Below are 21,271 nucleotides of genomic sequence, written 5' to 3'. Positions count from 1 at the left end.
ATTTCCATTTACAAGCTACTTATTTATTCGTCCTAGACAGTTCTGCATAAGCTGACCATTAGTTTAACAGAATGGAAGAATTGGTAAAAGATGGAGACTTAATTTTCGATCAGACATAGTTTGTTCCGAAAATATACGAACTGAAGTAAAAACAAATGTTTCCATGCAGGAACGGAATTATTTAGAAGTGTTGTTAAGCATACAGCATATTAATAACACAACTACAGACATTTAATGACCTATACACCATAACTTTACTGTAACACCTTCAAGTCTCGTACATTAATTAGTGTTAGTTCTTAACGTTAATGTTTACATTTTACTGTGATGTATAAAGTGTATTCTGCAAAAAAAAAAAAATATATATATATATCTACGGTGAAAAGACATCCATGTAGTGTGAAGTAAAAGAAACTCTTGAATTACAGAGTTATATATATATATATAAGTTGAATTACAGAATTATATATATATATATAAGTAAAAAAAAAAATCGTATTTGACATCCAGTACGTCTCTCAGTCGAAGTCATCTGTCTTCTGTAAATGGAGGTTTCTTCAAACATGTTCTCTACAATAATTGTGTTCCATAAGAGAACACTGTGCGGTCGTACTCACAAGTGGTACTTACGTTATATTGTAGAAAATCACTTTGAAGATGGTTTGTCGTAACACTATACTGCGTTTCAAATATTGAGCTTTACTTCGTATATTTCCCTGTTCGGTGAAATATGTGTTTCAAAACGTGAAGTTATAACATAGCTATACAGTCCTAAATATTGTCTATGTTGTTGAAGTTTTCCACGTTTCTATCTTCCACGTCTGGTTATTCCTCATACAACTGCCACATACACCGGTCGGAAGACGGGTTAATCATCCATAGAAACTGTCTATCTACGTCACAGTATCTCTGAACTAGTGTCTACCCTTTCCTCCGTGAAACTATCTGATATATGTGTCACGATAAGCTTTTCTTTTCAACAGTGGGATGATAGTAAGATAAACATCATATTCTATTTACAGCTTATCAGAATTGTAACTTGCTTGCGTCATCTGTCATTTTAATCTCTTCTAGGATTACGTCAGTCATAAAGCCCGTTTCATGTATATTTACGTTTAACATACAAATTACAATATATTTTTCGGAAGAGTTTACATTAAACGAAAACATTTCTAACAAGGTAATTTGCTTCCAATATCACGGTGTTGTATTCATAACTGATATTCAGCTTGAAAGTTGAAAGCACATCTTCAACTGTGTTTAGTGAGAAAAAAAGATTTCTGGTGGAAGTCTGGAATGATTGTCCTTTTTTCTTACGTAATCAAGATAAACACATCTGTGCTGAAAACCAATACGTTTCGTATGTTGTGGAAAGTAACGTAAAAAAAAAAATTCATATAAGTCGTAAAACCCTCCTTGTCACGGTACTAAATATAAATCTATTTGTTTGAAAATAAAGTTCCTTAGTTGTTATATAGAGAGACACTGGAAACCTTGGCTTCCTTCAACATGCTTCTTAATACGCTATTCATAGATAAGTTGATGACTTGTAAAAAACGGTGGAAGAGAACTTCAACAGTGAGGGCGACATTCACACTTGATGATAAACATAACAGACTTCATCATCATATCTGTTGTTGATTCATTCTTGAAGCATTGAAAAGGAACCTCGACTGTAGTGGATAACTTGGGTGTACAACAGTCTCTTCCTGAGCAGTAGCCACAAAACTTGGGACGATAGCGTCTAAGACTGATACAGTTGTGACCATCGCTAAGGTGGATGAAATCTCGGTTTCGGGCTGTAGCACGACAGTGTTGATGATGCTAAAAGATTTGAAGAGACTATGAGGTAAAGCAAATATATATCAAATAACATACCGATTCAATTTAGAATTTATTTATGCGTTCTTCATAGTAATAAGAGACAATAGCGTTGTGTTAAAGTATATCTCTCCATTAGGGTTACGTTTAACGTACAGAAAACTTTGAGTCACTTATTTCTGTTACCGGAACATTCACACCAAGTGTTGGATAATCAACTGTTAGGTACAATAGCACTAATCATATGCATATGCTAGTTACGTATTTTGTTAAACATCGCAAACTAAATCATATTGATTAAGAAGCATTGTACGCTTATGTATATATATATATATTGCATTATCGTTATTGGTAAAATTGTCAATTTACTGTTATAGCGGATAATGTCTGTGACAATAGCACTCTTATGTCTTGGGGATATCCCATCTATCATACAAAATCCAAACGCTACTGTTACTCTAGTCAGCTGTCACGGATAATCAAATAAGTGTAGGAAGCTGACTGCTTATATCCACAACGTGTCAACTTCTATTGCTTTTCACTGTCTATAGCCAGTCGTAGAAAGTCAGTTATCTTTAAATTTCTCGAAGTAGAAATAAAACCACCCTAACATTTTTATTAATTACACTACTAACTTCCACCCTTACAAAAAGATATTACATAGAAATAAATAGAAATATAATATATTAAATAGAGATAAACAGGACTATAGGATATTAAATAGAAATAAACAGGACTATAGGATAGTAAATAGAAATAAACAGGACTATAGGATATTAAATAGAAATAAACAGGACTATAGGATATTAAATATGAACAAACAGGACTATAGGATATTAAATATGAACAAACAGGACTATAGGATATTAAATAGAAACAAACAGGACTACAAGTTATTAAATAGAAACAAACAGGACTACAAGTTATTAAATAGAAACAAACAGGACTATAAGATATGAAATAGAAACAAACAGGACTACAAGTTATTAAATAGAAACAAACAGGACTATAAGATATGAAATAGAAACAAACAGGACTATAAGATTAAATCGAAATAAATAGAGCTATAAGCTATTAATTAGAAATAAACAGAGCTATAAACCTGCTTTAAAGCTTATTAAAATAGTTTTCTTTATCTGTATTTTTTATTACTTCTGGGATTAAGTCATAGTTATATAAGGTCTGTTGCATGTACGTGTACTTACCTTCACACTAAAGGTTAGAAGTAATAATTATATAATAACTCTTAAAGTAAGGTTTATATTTCTATTGAAAACATATAGTTTTATTTTACATCTTTTTGTAAGGGTAGAGGTTGGGAGTTTAATTAGTAGAAATATTATGGTGGCTTCCTTTCAACTATAATAAGTTTAACTACAACTAGAATTGGTTATAGACAGTGAAAGACAGTAGAAGCTGCAACATTGTGGGTGTAAACATCTAGATTCATGACCTTATTTGATTTTTTTATGATTTTCTACGACCCCTAACTATATTAACATTGGCGTTTGGATTTTGTCTAATAGATGGGATATCCACAACGCATTCGAATGCTATTACCACAGATACTATCTGTTATGAACAATAAGTTGAGAACCTGGACGAATAACGATAATGTGATATTTATTTATTTATTGTTTTGTAGTGCTTTATTCAATCGCTCATTAACAATTATTGTAATAAATAATTTGAAAGTTATATCTTTATATTAATTTGTTATAACTAGTGATGTCGAGAACACCCACTTATAGAGAAAAATATATATGTAAAAACGGCTCGTTTGGGTTGAGAAAATATTTTACGTTGAGGAGCGAACAACGTTTCGATCTTTTTCGGTCATTATCAGGTTCACAAAGAAAGAAAGAAGTAACTGACCAGAAGCTGACCACATGTTTAAATGGGGTTGTGTAACTGAGTGTCGGAACGTAGAGGGCGGGCTTATATGTTTGAATATGTAATTTTATATTATTTATTTTATTATTATTATTTATATTATTTTTAATATAGGTATAAAGGTGTTCCTTTGTATTGGTTTATTTTGGGCTTCAGTTGTTGTATAAGTAAGGCTTCTTTAATTTGTTTATGTTTGTTTCTTTATTTTGTATTCGAGTGTTTTCTATGGTTATGTTGTGTTTATTTGACTTGCAATGTTTGAAAACGTGTGAAGGTGACTTTTTATGTTCTTTGAATCTGGTTTCCATTTTTCTACTTGTTTCTCCAATATAGAAGTCGTGGCAGTTATCACATTGTATTTTATAAATAATGTTGATGTGGTGTTTGTCAGTGTAGTTTTTACATAGTATATACCTCAGTTTTGTGCCTGGTTTTTGAATAAATTTGGTATTAACTGGAATGTCATATTTTGTTACTAGTTTTTGCCCAATGTTGGTTATTTTTCTACTGATGTTGGGAATATATGGTATGCAGCAGTATATGGTTTCGTGATTTTTTTGATTCGTGAGATATATTTACTTTTGTTGGTTGATTTTGCTTTCTGTCTAGGTTTGTGCGTATAATGTTTTCTAACAAGAAAAGTAAATATATCTCACGAACTCACGACCCTCGGATTACGAGTCGAACGCCTTAATCCACCTGGCCATGCCGGGCCTGATATTGAAATAAAACCTGATAAATGTTTTCGGTGAATATTAGAGGTTGAGATCTAGATAGACAAGACTTGACAAAAAAAAAAGTCAATTAACTAACTGAGGAAATAGATAAAGCAGATAATGTCCTTAACAGTAAGTAAAGAAATTACAGACCTTGTCAGTTAAACAAACATATAATGTTTGGTATTATACAACAGTGATGAAAATACCTAAAATATATATAAAAATAACTCAAAGTACAATACTCATTGAAGAATAAAGAAGTTAATGTTCATTCCTGGTTTATGATGGACCACTTGGAAAACAAACAAACTAGTACTTTCGATAATTTATTATAATCATTACAGTTAAAATAAATTTTAAACTGTAATAAAGGAGCCAGCTAGACACGTCTTTAAGTCTTGTAAACACAATTTCTTTCCAACAACGAATTTTTGTTCCCATTTGATAATCTCAAGTTTTTTTAGGAACTGAGTTGTGCAGTTCTCTGCTGTGTTGAGGGCAGCTAGTTTTTAATATTCAGTTATGTAAAGTTACTTCAAGTAATGCATAGGAACACCCTATTGGAAATGGGATAATGTAAACTATTAGGCCTATCGAATATACAAAAAGAAGATTTTGTATTGTATCGAATATAGAAGGAAGAAAACTGCAACAAAATCGGAACGAAACAAATTGTATTCTGTTTACCATTCGTAGAAAGGGACCGCAACAGAACTGAACACAAAAAACTATATTTTTTAAGTGTTTAAAACAACGAAATTATTAAATAAAAATACACAAATTAAGACGTTGAATCTCGAGCTTTTCAATGCTGTAATGTGAAAAAAAGTGTTTGTGTTTATTTACAAAATTAAAATAGCTTTATCCAAACTTAACACATCGAAAGAAATCCCTCCTTTTTGTAATTTATTGATGTTTCTACATTGGGTTCAAAATGAAATATCTCTAAGTTATTTAAAGAGTAGATTTTATACAGAAATCAATATAGAAATAAATCACATCTTGGATATGGTTATTGTGACCAAAACTTTAAAGAATTCTTATCCTTAAGATTTCTCAGCTTTATTTGCTTTATAAAACATAAAAAAAAGATGCTTTATTGCTTTGATAATGAAAAACCTCATGAGGATATGTAACATAAGAGGATTAAAGATGCATTTCAGAGATTATTTTATCCTTAGATGTTTAAGGCAGTTGTATTGTATGAGGTTTATAATGGTGTAAAGTCGTTTTGGTTTTTTTTGGTTGGTGTTTTTTTCTATTTGGCATTGAACGTGACGTATAAATAACATAAGTATTGTATACTAGTTTTCTTTTAATATTGTAATCATGCCTTCCTTTCAAGCTCACAACTGATTAACAGTTTGTGTGAGAGAATCGCAAAGCTATATGTAAATATGGACACTTGTGATATTGTAAATAAAGTAACTGAAATATATAACCAAACCGATTCCAATAAACCTACGTCTATGTTTGTTGTAACATTGGAATGAGCAGTGTATCAAATCATGCTAAATAATACAATTCTTTCTAATGTTCTTAGGATATTGATATTCAATTAATCTTGAAGTTTCAAACTAAACAACATTTTAAAACAAATTCTAATATTTGCAATTTCCTTCTCTTCCCTTCAAAATATAAAACCTTTCTAATTTCTCTATGGTTATATATAATTTTTAAGGTTACTGCTGAAAAATACCATACTGATCGTTTTCTTCCATTGTAGAATTAACAATATCTTTTCATTATTTGCATTACACGAGTTATTGAAGACGTTTATAACATGACAATTAAAAATAACACTAAATATCATGTAAACTGTTGTACTTACTCGTCTACTGTGAGAACTGTAAATGGTTGTAACATCACCAAATGCGTGGTTACATGGTTTCAACTGACACAAACGAGTTTCGTTTCTCAATTCACAATCGTCGTTATCGTTGGTTAGCCTTCTAGATGATCCTATGCCACATGTAACTGAACACGGGGTCCAGTTAGTAGAATACCTGTTACACGTCACTTTTATATCTGAAAATGTAGCAGTTTTGTAAATCACGTTTGATATATGTTATAGGGAATATTTCTTACAAATAAAATAAAATGAAAAATTGCATGGTAGTTCTTAGAAAGTAGCGAAATATTCCACAATTAAACATTCTTATCACACTGGACCACAACTATATCAACAATGTTAAACAGGTAAATGGTATCAATCTAAATATGTCACGATGTCCCATTAACTTCTTTCCCAGTTGTTTTCTTGAGCCATTCAGATCTTCCGGTAAGAACTTATTTGCTACCGAGCTTTCCTATAAGAAGATATTTTTTTCAAAGTGTTTCATTGGACACTGGCTAATTTTGAAAGGAAAAGAAAATTCTAAGGGTTGATTACGAAATAGGTTATATGACTTTAGAACGTTATATTTACAACATACCTTGCATATATTTCAGGTTTTCTTTACACAAAAACACATTACTTTCACTCCATTCCAATTAAATTATCATCAATACCAGTGCAAATGTAACCAGCCCTCTTATCTGTATAATTTTGATGATGTACAAACAAAAGTGAAACTTTCCAAGCTGTTGGAAGTTTTAATGATCACTAATTATGAATAAATCAAAAAATTTGGATCATATTTTTGTTTGTTTAGAATTAAGCACAAAGCTACACAACGGGATATCTGTGCTCTGTTCACCAAGGGTATCGAAACCCGATATTTAGCGGTGGGAGTCCGCACACATACCACCGGCCTGGCATGGCCAAGCGCGTAAGGCGTGCGACTCGTAATCCGAGGGTCGCGGGTTTGCGCCCGCGTCGCGCTAAACATGCTCGCCCTCCCAGCCGTGGAGGTGTATAATGTGACGGTCAATCCCACTATTCGTTGGTAAAAGAGTAGCCCAAGAGTTGGCGGTGGGTGGTGATGACTAGCTGCCTTCCCTCTAGTCTTACACTGCTAAATTAGGGACGGCTAGCACAGATAGCCCTCGAGTAGCTTTGTGCGAAATTCCAAAACAAACAAACAAACACATACCGCTGTGCCACTGGGGGGCAATCATATTCTTAATGATTGAGAATTTAAAACTTTAAACAGTTATAAATGAGATGTGGCCCTAAGCTTGAAACATACACTGTGATGTAACATGTATAGTGATCTTAAACTGGAAAATAAAAGATTTTATACGAGATACGTTAATAATTAAATATGAAACACACGTAGGCGGGTAACTCGTAAAGTAAACATTTAAAATGGAAAGATCAATAACGAAGGTATTTGAGACGATCATTCCTAAACGTAAATAAGTTTTGGTTCAGTTTACAAATACCGCTAGACTGAGATTCCCAAGAAGGGTCCTTCTGTTTCTACAATTTACTTTCTCTGAAACCTAAATAACCGCCTATCTGATAAACTGTTAAATGGGAGATTCGTGGTAATTAGTGAGGCCTGGATCACTACACTTTACTCTGCAGTATATATAAATAGGTAGCTCTGCGGTTGCTTTATCAAGGTGAATAACCTAGTCTGCTGCCGCTAAAGTCAACTGAACACTACAGATGTACTCTCTATACGAATGTACCGGACAGCATGTCTGATACTAATTTTACAGTATAGTTCCCATGAAATGTGGTTCTGAATGTGTTGTCCCTGCTTTCATAGTTAGCACACCCATTTATAGGACTTCATGGCGGGTGAAGCCATTAGGAGCTGGATTTTCCTCCTTTTCTTATTTATATAAAAAAACCAGCAAACTGAGAACCACGTCGAGATATCCGTGATATTCTTGATAAGATGTCATCATCTGCTCAACTTCTTGTATCGTGGTTTCTGACTCTTCAGAAATATCTCTATATTTTGTTTGTTTGTTTTTCACACGAAAGGATATAGAAGGAGTAAGTAAAGATATCATTATTTTTGGACCTGCTGGTCAAACAAAATGATCATAAAATAATGAGCTCCTTTTGAAAGCGAAGGTCACCTGACACAGTACATTGAGAGATAGAATCAAGAGTAGTGTTGTTAACATCCCGTATTCAAGAATATTGCTGAATTAACCAGTCAAAGATATCAGCTGTTAAATGAAGGTCTATTTGGAAGAATACAGAATCTGTATTAATTATAGTAATTGTTATACCACCTGTCAACGTAAAATGCACGATTAGGCTAAATATTCCAAACTTTTTCCAATGCTTTAAGAGGTGTAAACAAACGTTTGATCTGATCCATTTTTATACAGTATATACCTGAGTTTGTGGCCAAAGAAATATAAGCTCTACCATTGCATTGTATGTAATTATATAAAACACCAAAATATTTTATAAACGACTGGCTAGGTTACCGTTTTTCAAACTAAATGTTATACTTAATTGTTGATGACGAGAAACCCACTAGAAATAAAAATGTTACCCACTGGTAGGGGTATTAAAACGTTTACTAATAAAGCGTGTGTGTGTGTTTCTTATAGCAAAGAAGATGGCGACTATTATGGCGACTAATACAGCAGAGAACAACGTTTCGACCTTATTAAGTCATCTTCATGTTAGTCTGAAGATGAACTAGGAAGGGTGAAACGTTGTTCTCTGATTTATTAGTAAACTTTTTAATACTCATACCAGATGTTCTGATATACATAAATGCTATACTTAATTACTTAATAACGCGTGGTTATATATCAGCCCATTGATTATTTAATTCCCTTTTTTATACTTCGACCACCTTTAGTGCAATATTTTATACTACAGTTGCTTTACAAGGTAAGAATTTATCATCTTTCACTCAGCAATAATGTGAACAATCAGTGGTCTAGCCAAGGCCAATACCTATATGAATACTCCAAAAACATCTTACCTTAGATTTACAGTCTCTGCTAGATGGAGACAAAAGGACCACAAAAGCAATAGGTACGAATCAAAATCACACTGCACAATGAATGCCCACCTTTCATATTTTTGACAATGCCCCAAAGATATTTGAGGAAAAAAGTGGTACAAAAACGAAAATATCTTCGTAGTATCATTTACCATGAGGCAAAGAAGATGGTTACACGTCTTATACAACAATATATAGTATTGTACTTTATTTCATTGGTATTGTATGGATCCAAACGTATAATTATTATTATCTTTCGCGGACAAACAGTTCAATAAATTCATATCTATTACACTTAGCCTCAAGTATAGCAGACGTTTCTGAAACCTGTTGTTACTATTTTCAGTTATCAGAAAGGCGAACTTGTTTGATGGATAACCTTATAAAGGAGAAGCATATCGTTTGATCAATACGCCTATCTTTCACCAATGCAGCAGACACTTTACACAACCGATTTTAAACCTTTCCATAACCAAAAACCGAATAATAAAGCTTTTAGTGTTTATCCATTTTTAATATTAGACAATCGTGTTCAGCTGCTTATCACATCATCTCAGGAATGCAGGCTACGTTGAGCACCCCTTCCATCAGTACTAGTAAGTCTTGAAGCTTATAACACTAAAAACTGGGATTTCATATTAGTAGTGAGAGCAATATAGATCGTACGTTATGTACTTTTGCGCTTAACAACAAATAAACAGACGTTGAGCAGATAGCTCTCCCTGTTGAGTACTTCAGATAAATATGGATTTATATTCCCTATAATTTAATTGATATATATATATATATATACGAAGAACTATTTCTTTATGACGCATAGTATTTATTTTACCGATGCTTAAACACCCCAAGACACATTGCAATAGCTCAGCACATATTTTTTGAAAAACGTTTAACACTATGAGGAGGTTAAATATTTTATGGTTTCGTTGTTTATTAAACTTAGCACACATCTGCGTTAACCGGCCCTAATTTAGCAGTGATGAACTAAAGCTAAGGTATTTATTTGTCGCTATACAATACCAACTCTTCTTGTACATCCATGGCCTCAGGACGGAGATCGTTATTTCTTTTACGAGCGATAAATGGACACAAACCATATTAGTTTAGATTCACAGTTCAGTATGACAATCACCCGCTAGTACAGCGGTATGTCTCCGGCTTTATAACGCTAAAATCAGGGGTTCGTGTCCCCTCGGTGGGCTCAGTAGATAGTCTCATGTGGATTTGCTTTAAGAAAACACGCACAGTATGACAACCACTGGGCCGAATTCGGTTTTAGGGAAACTTAACTGTCATCATACACAAAGCCATTGACGCATTTTTATTAGTAATTATTTTTAATAAACACAGCGTTTGAAGTCCATGTGGAGTCAGCACTATTTTCATCGTTCATACAGGAAATCAGAGTAATATCTCACAGACATGCTTTAAGTGTCACACTTTTTAGCATTCGTCCTATAAGGACTGGGGTGTGCCTTTCTGGTGTAAAACGCACACTTTTATATTACAAACTTTATGTAAGATATAATTTTAATTCTATTTAAAAAATTGATATTTTATCATTATATAATATTTATTTAGTAGAATTCACAAAAAATATCAAAAATATATTTCAACTTCCCTTTTATCACAGGTTCTAAGAGTCCCGTCTGTAAACAATACATTTACAGAATGTTTTTAGAAATTTTCTGCCCATCTCAAGATATAAGCACGTACGTATGCAAGGGGTGTGGGTGGAGTTTGGCTGAACCCTCTAAATTTATGATATAAAAATTATTCTTATATAAATATATCGTGGTTGTTTATGGTATTTAACGTTTCATACATAGTCCACATTTTTCTCAAGAAATATTAGTATTCTTTGGCTTGAAACAGTTGCATGCAATGGCTTCTATTAACACTTTGTTATTGGAAGTCCGAAGCCGTACTGTTATAGGCTGGAATCTTTAAAGTAAGATGTATGTGTGAGTTATTGACGATAAATTTCAACAGTAAAGAAATACCACATAATCCACTTACTTTAAAGTAATTTTAAAAAAATCAACTAGACATATAGAAATATTAGTTATATTGTTGACTATCACAGATGTTTCGTGCATAGCATGGCCAGGTGGTTAACGCACTCTTCTCCTAATCTGAGAGTCGCGGGACCGAATTCCTGTTGCACTAAATATGTTCCCCTTTCAGCCGTAGGGGCGTTATAATCTAACGATCAATATCACTATTCATTGGTAAAAGAGTAGCCCCAGGAATGGCGGTGGGTGGTAATAATGATTAGTTGCCTTCCCTCTAGTCTTACACTGCTAAATTAGGGACGACTAGCGCAGATAGCCCTCGCGAAATTCAAAACAAATAAACAAACACATTTGTGTTCAGAGCTTTAAATAATTGTCACTTTTTCAAATTCCACAGAGGATAGCTCAATTACTTTAGACACTTGATAAGATGAATTATTCTTCTCTATTCTGTTATGACAGTATAATCTGTGATAATTTAAAAATCGCCACAAAAGGTATTTTATCTTTAAGTTTAATTACAATCACGAAGTCTAGATTTAAAAAAATAATCTTTTGACACGTATTTATGCTCCAACAGAAGCGTATAGCATTACATGCAATATTAGATACTCTGATGTAATAGTACTCAATTAAAGCAACTAGAAAAATTCAGAAAGTCAAAATAACATGACGCAACAATACTACAGTCGGTAACTCATAACAACTGATGAAGAACTTCAACGATGGAAGACAAGATGGCTTTTCATACCTCTCTAAACCCAAGATACAGACTGATTCCTTAAAACGTGCTTCAATAGGTTCAGTATCTATTCTCCACTAGTTGAATAATTACTTATGGTGTACACGAACCGAAGAAAGAGAGAATGCTCTTGCTTTAACACATAATTATTCTGACACTTCTACGAATATTTAAACTGTATTTCAGTTATTTACTGAAAAGCCTAAGAAAAATGTAGCATGCCAACCTGTTATTTCAGTAGTACGTACATGTAAGTATACTATAGTCAATGACTGAAATAGCTGACATACTATTATTGTAGAGAGTTGTTTTAATTAGTAATATAATATAAATATTAATAACTACTTTGCATGTATAAAGCAGTACTTCACTGTAATAAAACACACACAGTGTTACAACAAAATGATGATTTTCCGACTTTTCACTGGATGTTTGTGGATTTTATGTGAATATCCATGCAAATGTTTAAGATATAGTTCATGCAGAGTTGCTTCTAGATTGAATACAATAGTATCTATGTAGTTTCTGGGGAAGTATATCCCCAGGTTTTCATAGTATTAACATGCTTTGCATACTGATTACGCTTCGCAACTTAGAACCCTCGTTTTAAACATTGTATCTCCCCCAGTACAGCAGCATGTCTCTGGATCTGGATTTACAACGCTAAAATTAGGGGTTTGATTCTCTTCGATGGGCTCAGAAGATAGCCTGAGGTGGCTTTGCTCTAAGAAAACACACACACACACTCTTTTAACATTGTGTGTACGAGCCTTATAAGATTTATTTTGCTAAAACACTTTTATTCCTTGAAAACATAATGAATCATGTTTCTCACGTGAGTTTTCTTCTCTGTTAGTGATATTATTATTGCAGTTATTGTTCGTTACCCTTTTCACAGTCTGTAGACTACACAACTAAAAATGAACCTATTTAGAGCCAAGTGGCTAAAAATAATTGGATAGAAGAAGTGATAATATTTATACATTAATAAAAAGCAAATAAAGGTGTTTTATTGGTAATTCATGGTTTTCGACGCTGCCCAGAGTTCTTTTAGATGTAAACAAAAGGAGTCTAATGGGAAGTTTACTACACCTTGACACAAACCATAGGTCTGAGAATTCTTTCCTGAAAATGATATCAAGCTAAATTCCAACTGTTTGAAAAATACGAGTTGTCTTCTGTGACAAGATATATTGTAAGCTGAGTTAGGCTTAGCAAGTACATAAGCAATGATAAACAATTAAGTTGATTAAAATATTTTCTTATTTAATGCTGTTGTTAAGTTAATCATACTAAAAACACATATAAATAAAATGAACTACTATTTATTGTAAACAAACTATTTTTGTTAAATATAAATTGGTCTGAAGTAAAAGTATCGTTGGTAAAAATTATGATATCTAACCTAGCAGGTAGTAGTAACGACATTTTAGAAGATTGTTTGCTCTTGGTTATTTGGATAAAAATACTCAGACTATTTGCATTAATCATCCCTAATCTTGAATTATAAACTAGAACGAATAAAGACAGTCCACATCATCCACTTCCAACTCTTGTATGGCTAAATAGTTGGATTTGACCACCATCTGAAGCGTGTAATGGAATTTTTATTTGTTAATGGTATGCGAACGACTGACCGACAGATCCATAGTCTGGCAAGCTAACCAATGGACTACAGTCGGCCTATTTTAAAAGCGATATCCTACATCACTAATAACCCTGTTGGTTGTTTTCGTATTTGTTATGATTTATGACAGAAGCGATGAATGATTTGATTCAATTAACAACATAAAGTATCGAACATTATTAATATATACACACACACACACACACACATATATATACATACAATGAATACATGAAAGGGAATTTTCTTATCCATTATACAAAATTCTACGTCGAAAGGAAGCATTATTGATATTTTTTTCTGAACATTCTCACAACAAAATTTCGGACATTTCAAAACTTAAAAATGATGCTAATACTAAATGAACTTCTATTAACTTCTAGTGTAGAAACTAAACAGTATTTAGAAAGTTCATACTAAGTTTCATGTAATTTAGTTAAGTATTTCCACTGTGATAACGAAAACGTCAAGGGATAGCAAGAACACCCCCTTGAATAAAGAAAGCTTAAGACTTAATGCCCTTACTGAACAACTTTCATCAACAGTTTTAAACAGCTTTTACGTAGATTACCTTAATGAGAAGTAACTCCAAGTTGTCCTCGTTTACTATGTAAGTAAGTTACTCCAGATGGTTTAAAACCATTTGATGATTTTCTGCTACAAACAGAATTTTCACTCCGATCTTGATCTTCATTGAGATGATGCATGGATTTATGCTCAGGTTGATAACTATGGGTAAACCGACCTTTATTTTAAATAAAGTAACATAAATTCAAAGTTCTGGATAGTATTTGTGTCTTCCCTTCCTTCTAATAAATAAATGTTCAATGTTTCAAATTTATCGTACTCTCATTTGCTTGAAGTTAGACTATGGATCTTTCAGTTCCAGACAGAGATACTGCAGTAAATATAATGGATCCTTTTCATCATCAGGGGTTTTAGCTCTGCACAAGGATTTTCCACATTTATTCAGTGAAGTGTTTGCACAAATAATATCTGCAATTTTTATTTTGAGTATGCTGTAAAATTGGGATACCTGTTACATTATCCCTCACGGTAGTGTATTTTCCTGCATCATAAACCATACGATTTACAGTTTAAATGGTCTGTTAACTGTACATTTATTTCTTGCTTCTAAATATGGGTATATTGAGATGGGTCTAGTATAGGATGCGTTTACTGAATCTATTGATAAACCTATATCCTCATGGCTTGTTAGTATCACTCACTGTGATACTCCTCGAATTATCAATAGAAGTCATATGATTATGGCTTTAAAAAATGCCTTCTGTTTACTGAACACCACTTGAGCCAATCTTCCACACCAACCTTACTGATGGCTTAAACGCAGGTAACTATAGGTTCTGCAATGTGTTTGCCGGGTAGTACATGCTCTGAAATGATTGACAGTATAATAAGCTTTTCTCCTTCAAATGTACAATCACAACTGTCCATCTAGGTTGTGGAGAGACATTGTGAATAGGAGACTCTACTCTAGCAATCCTCCACACTATATATAGCTCTGTTACAGTTATTTTTCTCTTAACAAAGACCACTGATGTGTAAGCAATATGACACACAAATAACCATTTCTCACACTTGGATTTCACTGCTGTGATAATAAGCAGCGATACTTTTTAAACACGTTTTAACTTGCTATTCCCCTTTAGCATTTGACAGTTTTACTCTAACTGACGACACTGTCAAAATCAACATTGTTAATGATTAGGTATAGATAATAGTCCTCGTTAATTTAATTTTATACACCTAACATTTTTCATTTTTAATTCATTTCGTTTTCATTGCTATTTAAAATATATTCTACGCAGATAAGCATTACTGTTTGGTGTTAGAAAAACAACAAAAACGTGAAACAAAAACAGCAACATCATTTCAAAACTACACAAAGCTTTAAAGAATTAATGATGACATATTTGATGACATCGTGAACAACTTTACACCCTAAAGTATTTAGGATTTAGCTTAATATACTGAGTTTACAGAATCCTAGCTCTTGTAATTGTTCTAATAAATTTAAATATCTGTTATCATCAGAAATACTGTTATATTTTTAAGCTGTATCTTATAAAAAAAATTGTTGACTTAGCGCCCTCATTCCCTGTTTCCATGACGGTGGAAAGATTTTCCTTAAAATCCCATACCTTTTGTTAATGTGGGTTGAGTGTCTACTCTTCTGTGATGCACATTTCAGAGTCTTAATTCTGAACTTATATATTTTTTAGTTCACACTAGTTAAGACATTTTATTTGCAATATCGTATGCGACTAGAACTCCAACTAGACACGTGTATGTCCATTTTAGCAATTTATTCTTATAAGGTTCAGATACCATTAGTTTCATTGCGAGTTTTAATTCAGTTATTCATTTCTACACTTTAATTTTGTGTGAGTCAAAACGTAATGCTTTATTTTTTAGCTTTGTGCTGCTTAGTCGAAAACTATAAATAAAAGTTCCCGCTTTATCGTAATTCTATTGAACTCACCGCTAACATTTGTCAACTTGTTCTTGATAAACGAAACTCTCGGCTATTTACGAATTTAACGTAATTTATGTGAATATTTTATTCAAGAATACTATAAAAATAACAATATGTAACAAAATTTTTACTTTTTCTTGTTTCTGGGCAGAAAGTGTTATTTCCCAATTACTTATGCCTAAAGTAAATGGAAAAGACCTATTTTTCTCTTCAAACATTGCTTTGTGACCTGGGAGCGTTTAACGAAAACATGATGGAAGACGATATTTGGGGGCTGATAGGTGAAAGTGATTCACATTACAGTCGCAAATCTCGAAAAACTACTCACTTCTAAACGTTTTTGTATAACTTTAGTATAAATATATGTAACTCTTGATTCATATGTTGTTTTATTCATACCTTATGTAAATGAAAATGCGCAAATGTGCCAGTTTTTACATAGAAAATAAGTTAATTTCTAAATTTCATTTTCCAGGTCACAAAGCAAAGTTTGAAGGGAATAATGGCCATTTTTCCAGGAACATAATTTGTGTTACATAGTGTTATGTGTTACTAAGGCAGTTGGCTAGTTATTATCATCTAATTATGTTTTACTTCCAAACTGAAGATACCTTACTATTACTACAGAAACTACACAAGTTATTCGTGGTAACATTATTCTTTAAGGAGAAAAACAAACGATATATTGAATAGAAACATATATAAAGAACGAGTTTTAATGTGGTCAACGTTTCAGACAAAAGAAAACCGTTTGAATGAAATGTGGCCACATATGTTCTTTCTTTACAACATTTGAACGCTATTTCTTTATATGTTCCGATTCTTTAATCTGAATTTAATCTTCAGATTTTGTCAGCTGAGCCGAAGCCAATCATTGTTGTGTCGCCATATCCACAATATTATAATTTTTTGTTGATAAAAAAAGACAATTACTAATGTGACAAGCACCAATAGTTATGAATTAATTATTTTATTTGGATAAAAGTCAACCTATGCCAAGCAGGTGGACAATTCTTTATTTTTTTTCTAGTTGTTGTAAAGCTGATTTTATAAGAAAATTTGCTCCTCTATTTGTATCTACAGCACGATGCGTTTGACAGAAACTTAAAGTTTTATCATGTAGCTATAAAATTGCTTTACTGAAACAGACCGATCGAAAATTATAAAAGCACTATACAGCAGCAATTCAATTAAGCTACGACACTTCTCTCACGCGTCTTTCGAATAGTGACATGATACCAACGTAGTTTCCTAATCTCATTACAGACTATGTTTGTATTAGATTTCGTTTTTATTTTAGCTTTATTCATCATATATCGTATGTTAGTTCTTTTGTATAAACGATGTTGCATATTTTTATTTAACGTATTCCGAATAACGCTACGGAAATTCGAAAAGTACAGTGGTTCCAAGCATACTGATATACTCTGTTCACAGCGACACAAGGCGGAAGTTTTCACATGTTTAGGAAAAGTAGCTAATTAAAGTTGAATAAAATACATATATTTGTATTAAAAATTAACGCCTGACTGATTAGACCTAACGTTAGAAAAAGATGTACGCTTATAGCTAACTTCTTAGGTTTAATTCAAAGTTGAAAGTTTAGCTTAAATCTCTTTAATCAAAAAGAGTTATTTTTAAAACTCTTATAATAACTATACCCTCTTTAGTGCACGAAGCTGAGTGAACTGTTTACAGCGCGTGTTGAGTTGTCACACGATCACACTAGTACATATTAAATTTGTCCCTGCTAAACAATACTTCCCCAATAATACAGTTATAGAAAAACATATTTAGAATAAGGAAGGGTGATTTTAAGTTTGATTCCATTTGAAGACATATAATGATAAGAGAAACGAGAAATAAAGATAAGGTTCATATCTTGCATGATAGTTCCTACAATTGTACAACTAATGGTAAAGAATGTTGTTACAAATCTAGAGATTAAACACTACTAGAACCACACAACTAATGATATGTTGAATTGGAATGACGACACCGAAGGCTAAACACTACTAAAAACATATAACTAATGGTCTATGATATTAAAATGATAGCACCAGCGATTAAACACTACTAAAACCGTGTAACTAGTCGTGTGGAAGATTACACCTGAAATTAAACACCAGGAAAACTGCAAAACTGATGGACACAGAAAATTAGAGTGAAAACACAACCAGAACCATATAACTCATACTATATAAAACTGGCAAAACAACACAAGATATTATACATTACAAGAACCGTATAACTAATGGTATAGAAGATTAACCACTTGAAACTAGAATTCGAAAGCACCAGCCTTATGTACCTTACAAAGGAACTTTGAATATTTACCTAAAATATAACCCTCTTGTGGGCCAGAAGTGTGGAATACGATTTTCCTTTTGAGCAATAACAGGGTATGAACCACGAAACATCAGATCTACAATTTGGCAGTTTAGAATCTGTACAAAGAGGTGCCCTCGAAAAAGTAACCTGATAAAATGACATTAAATATTAGCTTATGACATATCTTTGACGGAAAAGAGTAGAGCAGAACTGTTTGTTTTAATTTCGCGCCAAGCTACACGAGGGCTATCTGCGCTAGCTGTCCCCAATTTGGCAGTGTAAAACTAGAAGGAAGGCAACTAGTCTTCACCACCCTCTGCCAACTTTTGACTACTCTTTTATCAACGAATAGTGGGATTGACCGTCACTTTATTACGCTCCCAAGGCTAAAAGAACGAGTATGTTTGGTATGACGGGGATTCGAACCTGCAACTCTCGGATTAGAGTCGAATGCCTTAACCACCTGGCCATGCCGGGCCCCAAGAAAAGGTCAGTTCCCCTAAAGTTATAGTTTACTATTTTGTTTTGTAACAACTTGTTCCCATTTATTTTCCGATAGTATGTTGTTCTATTCGCACAATACGTAATCTCTATTTAATATGCAAACAGGATATTCAAATTGAATTTCCTTATATATGGAAGTTTGTAGTTATTAACTTAATTCTACTTTTTAACACTACTAACTACATAACGGTTGTTGGTGTATTTATTGGCTTATGTTTGAAGAGGCCAGTTGTAAAAAAAAATCAGATATATATTTAATGATGTTTTATTTTGTTAGTAAAAGTTTTATTAGTAACGTTTTTTTCTTCTGCTCTGGAATAACATCTTGTAGGTATTAAACTTAGCTGTAGTTTAGTATTGTTTTCCAGAGCATAAATTAAGTGAATGTTTTATTTCAAGTCAGTTTCTTTTCGGATTCTAGCACAAATCTACGCAATGCTATCTGCACGAGCTGTCTCTGATAGACTTGAGGGAGGATACTATTCATAGCACCAAACGCCAACTCTTGAGTTTGTCTTGTCTAACTGAATAGTGGGATTTGACAGCTACACTTCTTATGCACCAACGACCTCAAAGTGGGAACACCACTACTTTCCTTATTGTTATTATTCTTGCGAAAACGGGATGTAAACGAGATACAATCGGTATTGCAAACCAGAGGGCCATCTTCGACTCTAATACATGTATATATATTGCAAATCGTGGTGTCTGTCCGAGTGTTTGCCCGTCCCCCGTTTACGGCGCTGTCTTCCACCACTGTGTTTATAAAGCTGCGCATGCAGGAAAAGCTCAACATTCACTTTTGAAATGAGGGAAGAACAGGTATGAAAAATGTTGATACCAATTTTATATCACTAAAAAATATTGTTACGAATTAGCTACACTATCATTCACATTTCAAATCATGACATAACTTATAGAATAAAAATGTATATTTATCGTACGTTATTGTTCAACAGCTCGTAGCATCACCGAAATACTCAACAATTACTTTTCGCGGTGGGCGATACAAGTAGCTCAGAGCTTTAACTCTGAGTAAAACCAAGAGTGCAGTGCGATTAACCTTTTTATAGTCCATAAAATAATTGAACTTGATGGTTTATCTTAAAGTTTCTCGTCACTGGGGACGGGCACTTTTATTAAATCCGATTAATCTTTCCCGTCACTGGAGAAGAGTACTTTTGCTTGTTACTTATGTTGTGCCATTTTGTGGTGGTAATGTGTGATATAAATTTGAGCTTAAATGTTGCTTGTAAAACATAGTTTTAAAGTGAAGATTTTAAATTTGTTATATAAAAACAAACAAACATTAGTGTAACTGTAAAAGTCTAACTGATCTTTAGTTTCAGTACTTACCAGTTAAACGACCTCCACGGCTATTCTTATTTTTAAACGGACGTAAGGATGGATATCATAAGAACCTAAAATTGTGTACTACATTACAACGGCTCGGCATGGCCAAGCGTGTTAACGCGTTCGACTCGTAATCCGAGGGTCGCGGGTTCGAATCTCGGTCGCACCAAACATGCTCGCCCTCCCAGCCATGGGAGTGTTATAATGTGACGGTCAATCCCACTATTCGTTGCTAAAAGAGTAGCCCAAGAGTTGGCGGTGGGTGGTGATGATTAGCTGCCTTCCCTCTAGTCTTACACTGCTAAATGAGGGACCGGCTAGCGCAGATAGCCCTCGATTTGCTTTGCGCGAAATTCAAAACAAACAAACAAACAAACAAACCAAACTACATTACAAAAAGGGAAGGATGGGAATGTGATTTCAACAGCTAGAGGCAATATAAAATAACTGATGGTAAGTTTCCCCAAGAGTTGAGCTTTATCTCTGAGTTATTAGGGAAATGAAACGGCTAGCGTTGGGATGATCAGGTATGAAGTACAGAATAGACAACTGTGATAAATAATGGTTATTATTATGTTTAAGATTTGTTTTTTTTTTAAGTAAACACTAAGCTACACAAGGGGTAGGTCGTACTCTGTCAGTACTGGAACCAATTTTGATTTTATTGGGGGGGACAAATATTAATATGTTCTTCAAAGTCATCATCCATCAAAGACTTGGTCTACTGAAACTTCGAAGGCCTATTCCCTATAATACAACATCAATTGGTTAACCACCATGTACTTGGATATCTCGTAAAGTAAAGGTAACAGTTATGTGTTTCCTGTCCATTCTGTCTTACTGCCGCTAATATTAAGTACGATGACGTAAATATCTCCTTATGTTACCATATAAGAAG

At 33.3% G+C, this 21,271-nt stretch overlaps 1 protein-coding gene and 1 long non-coding RNA gene across 2 annotated transcripts in view; one reads left to right on the top strand and one right to left on the bottom strand.

Annotated features, from left to right (window-relative positions):
* LOC143227483 (uncharacterized) overlaps positions 1-20,137 on the top strand; it is a 65,594-nt gene extending 45,457 nt beyond the window's left edge. Inside the window, exon 5 of the long non-coding RNA XR_013015004.1 lies at positions 19,442-20,137. This is a non-coding gene — a long non-coding RNA (uncharacterized LOC143227483). The remainder of the gene's footprint in view (positions 1-19,441) is intronic.
* The window catches only part of LOC143227473 (CCN family member 2-like), a 79,507-nt gene continuing 58,466 nt past the window's right edge, over positions 231-21,271 (bottom strand). The window contains exons 4-5 of the mRNA XM_076458919.1: positions 6,265-6,461; positions 231-1,824 (exon numbers count right to left, since the gene is read on the bottom strand). Coding sequence (XP_076315034.1) covers positions 1,573-1,824; positions 6,265-6,461 — 449 coding nt within the window. The 3' untranslated portion in view covers positions 231-1,572. The remainder of the gene's footprint in view (positions 1,825-6,264; positions 6,462-21,271) is intronic.

Source organism: Tachypleus tridentatus, chromosome 1 (assembly GCF_004210375.1).
Source record: "Tachypleus tridentatus isolate NWPU-2018 chromosome 1, ASM421037v1, whole genome shotgun sequence".
NCBI classification, from domain to species: Eukaryota; Metazoa; Arthropoda; class Merostomata; order Xiphosura; family Limulidae; genus Tachypleus; species Tachypleus tridentatus.
Note: the sequence above shows the minus strand (reverse complement) of the source record. Positions and strands in the feature narration are given on the sequence as shown.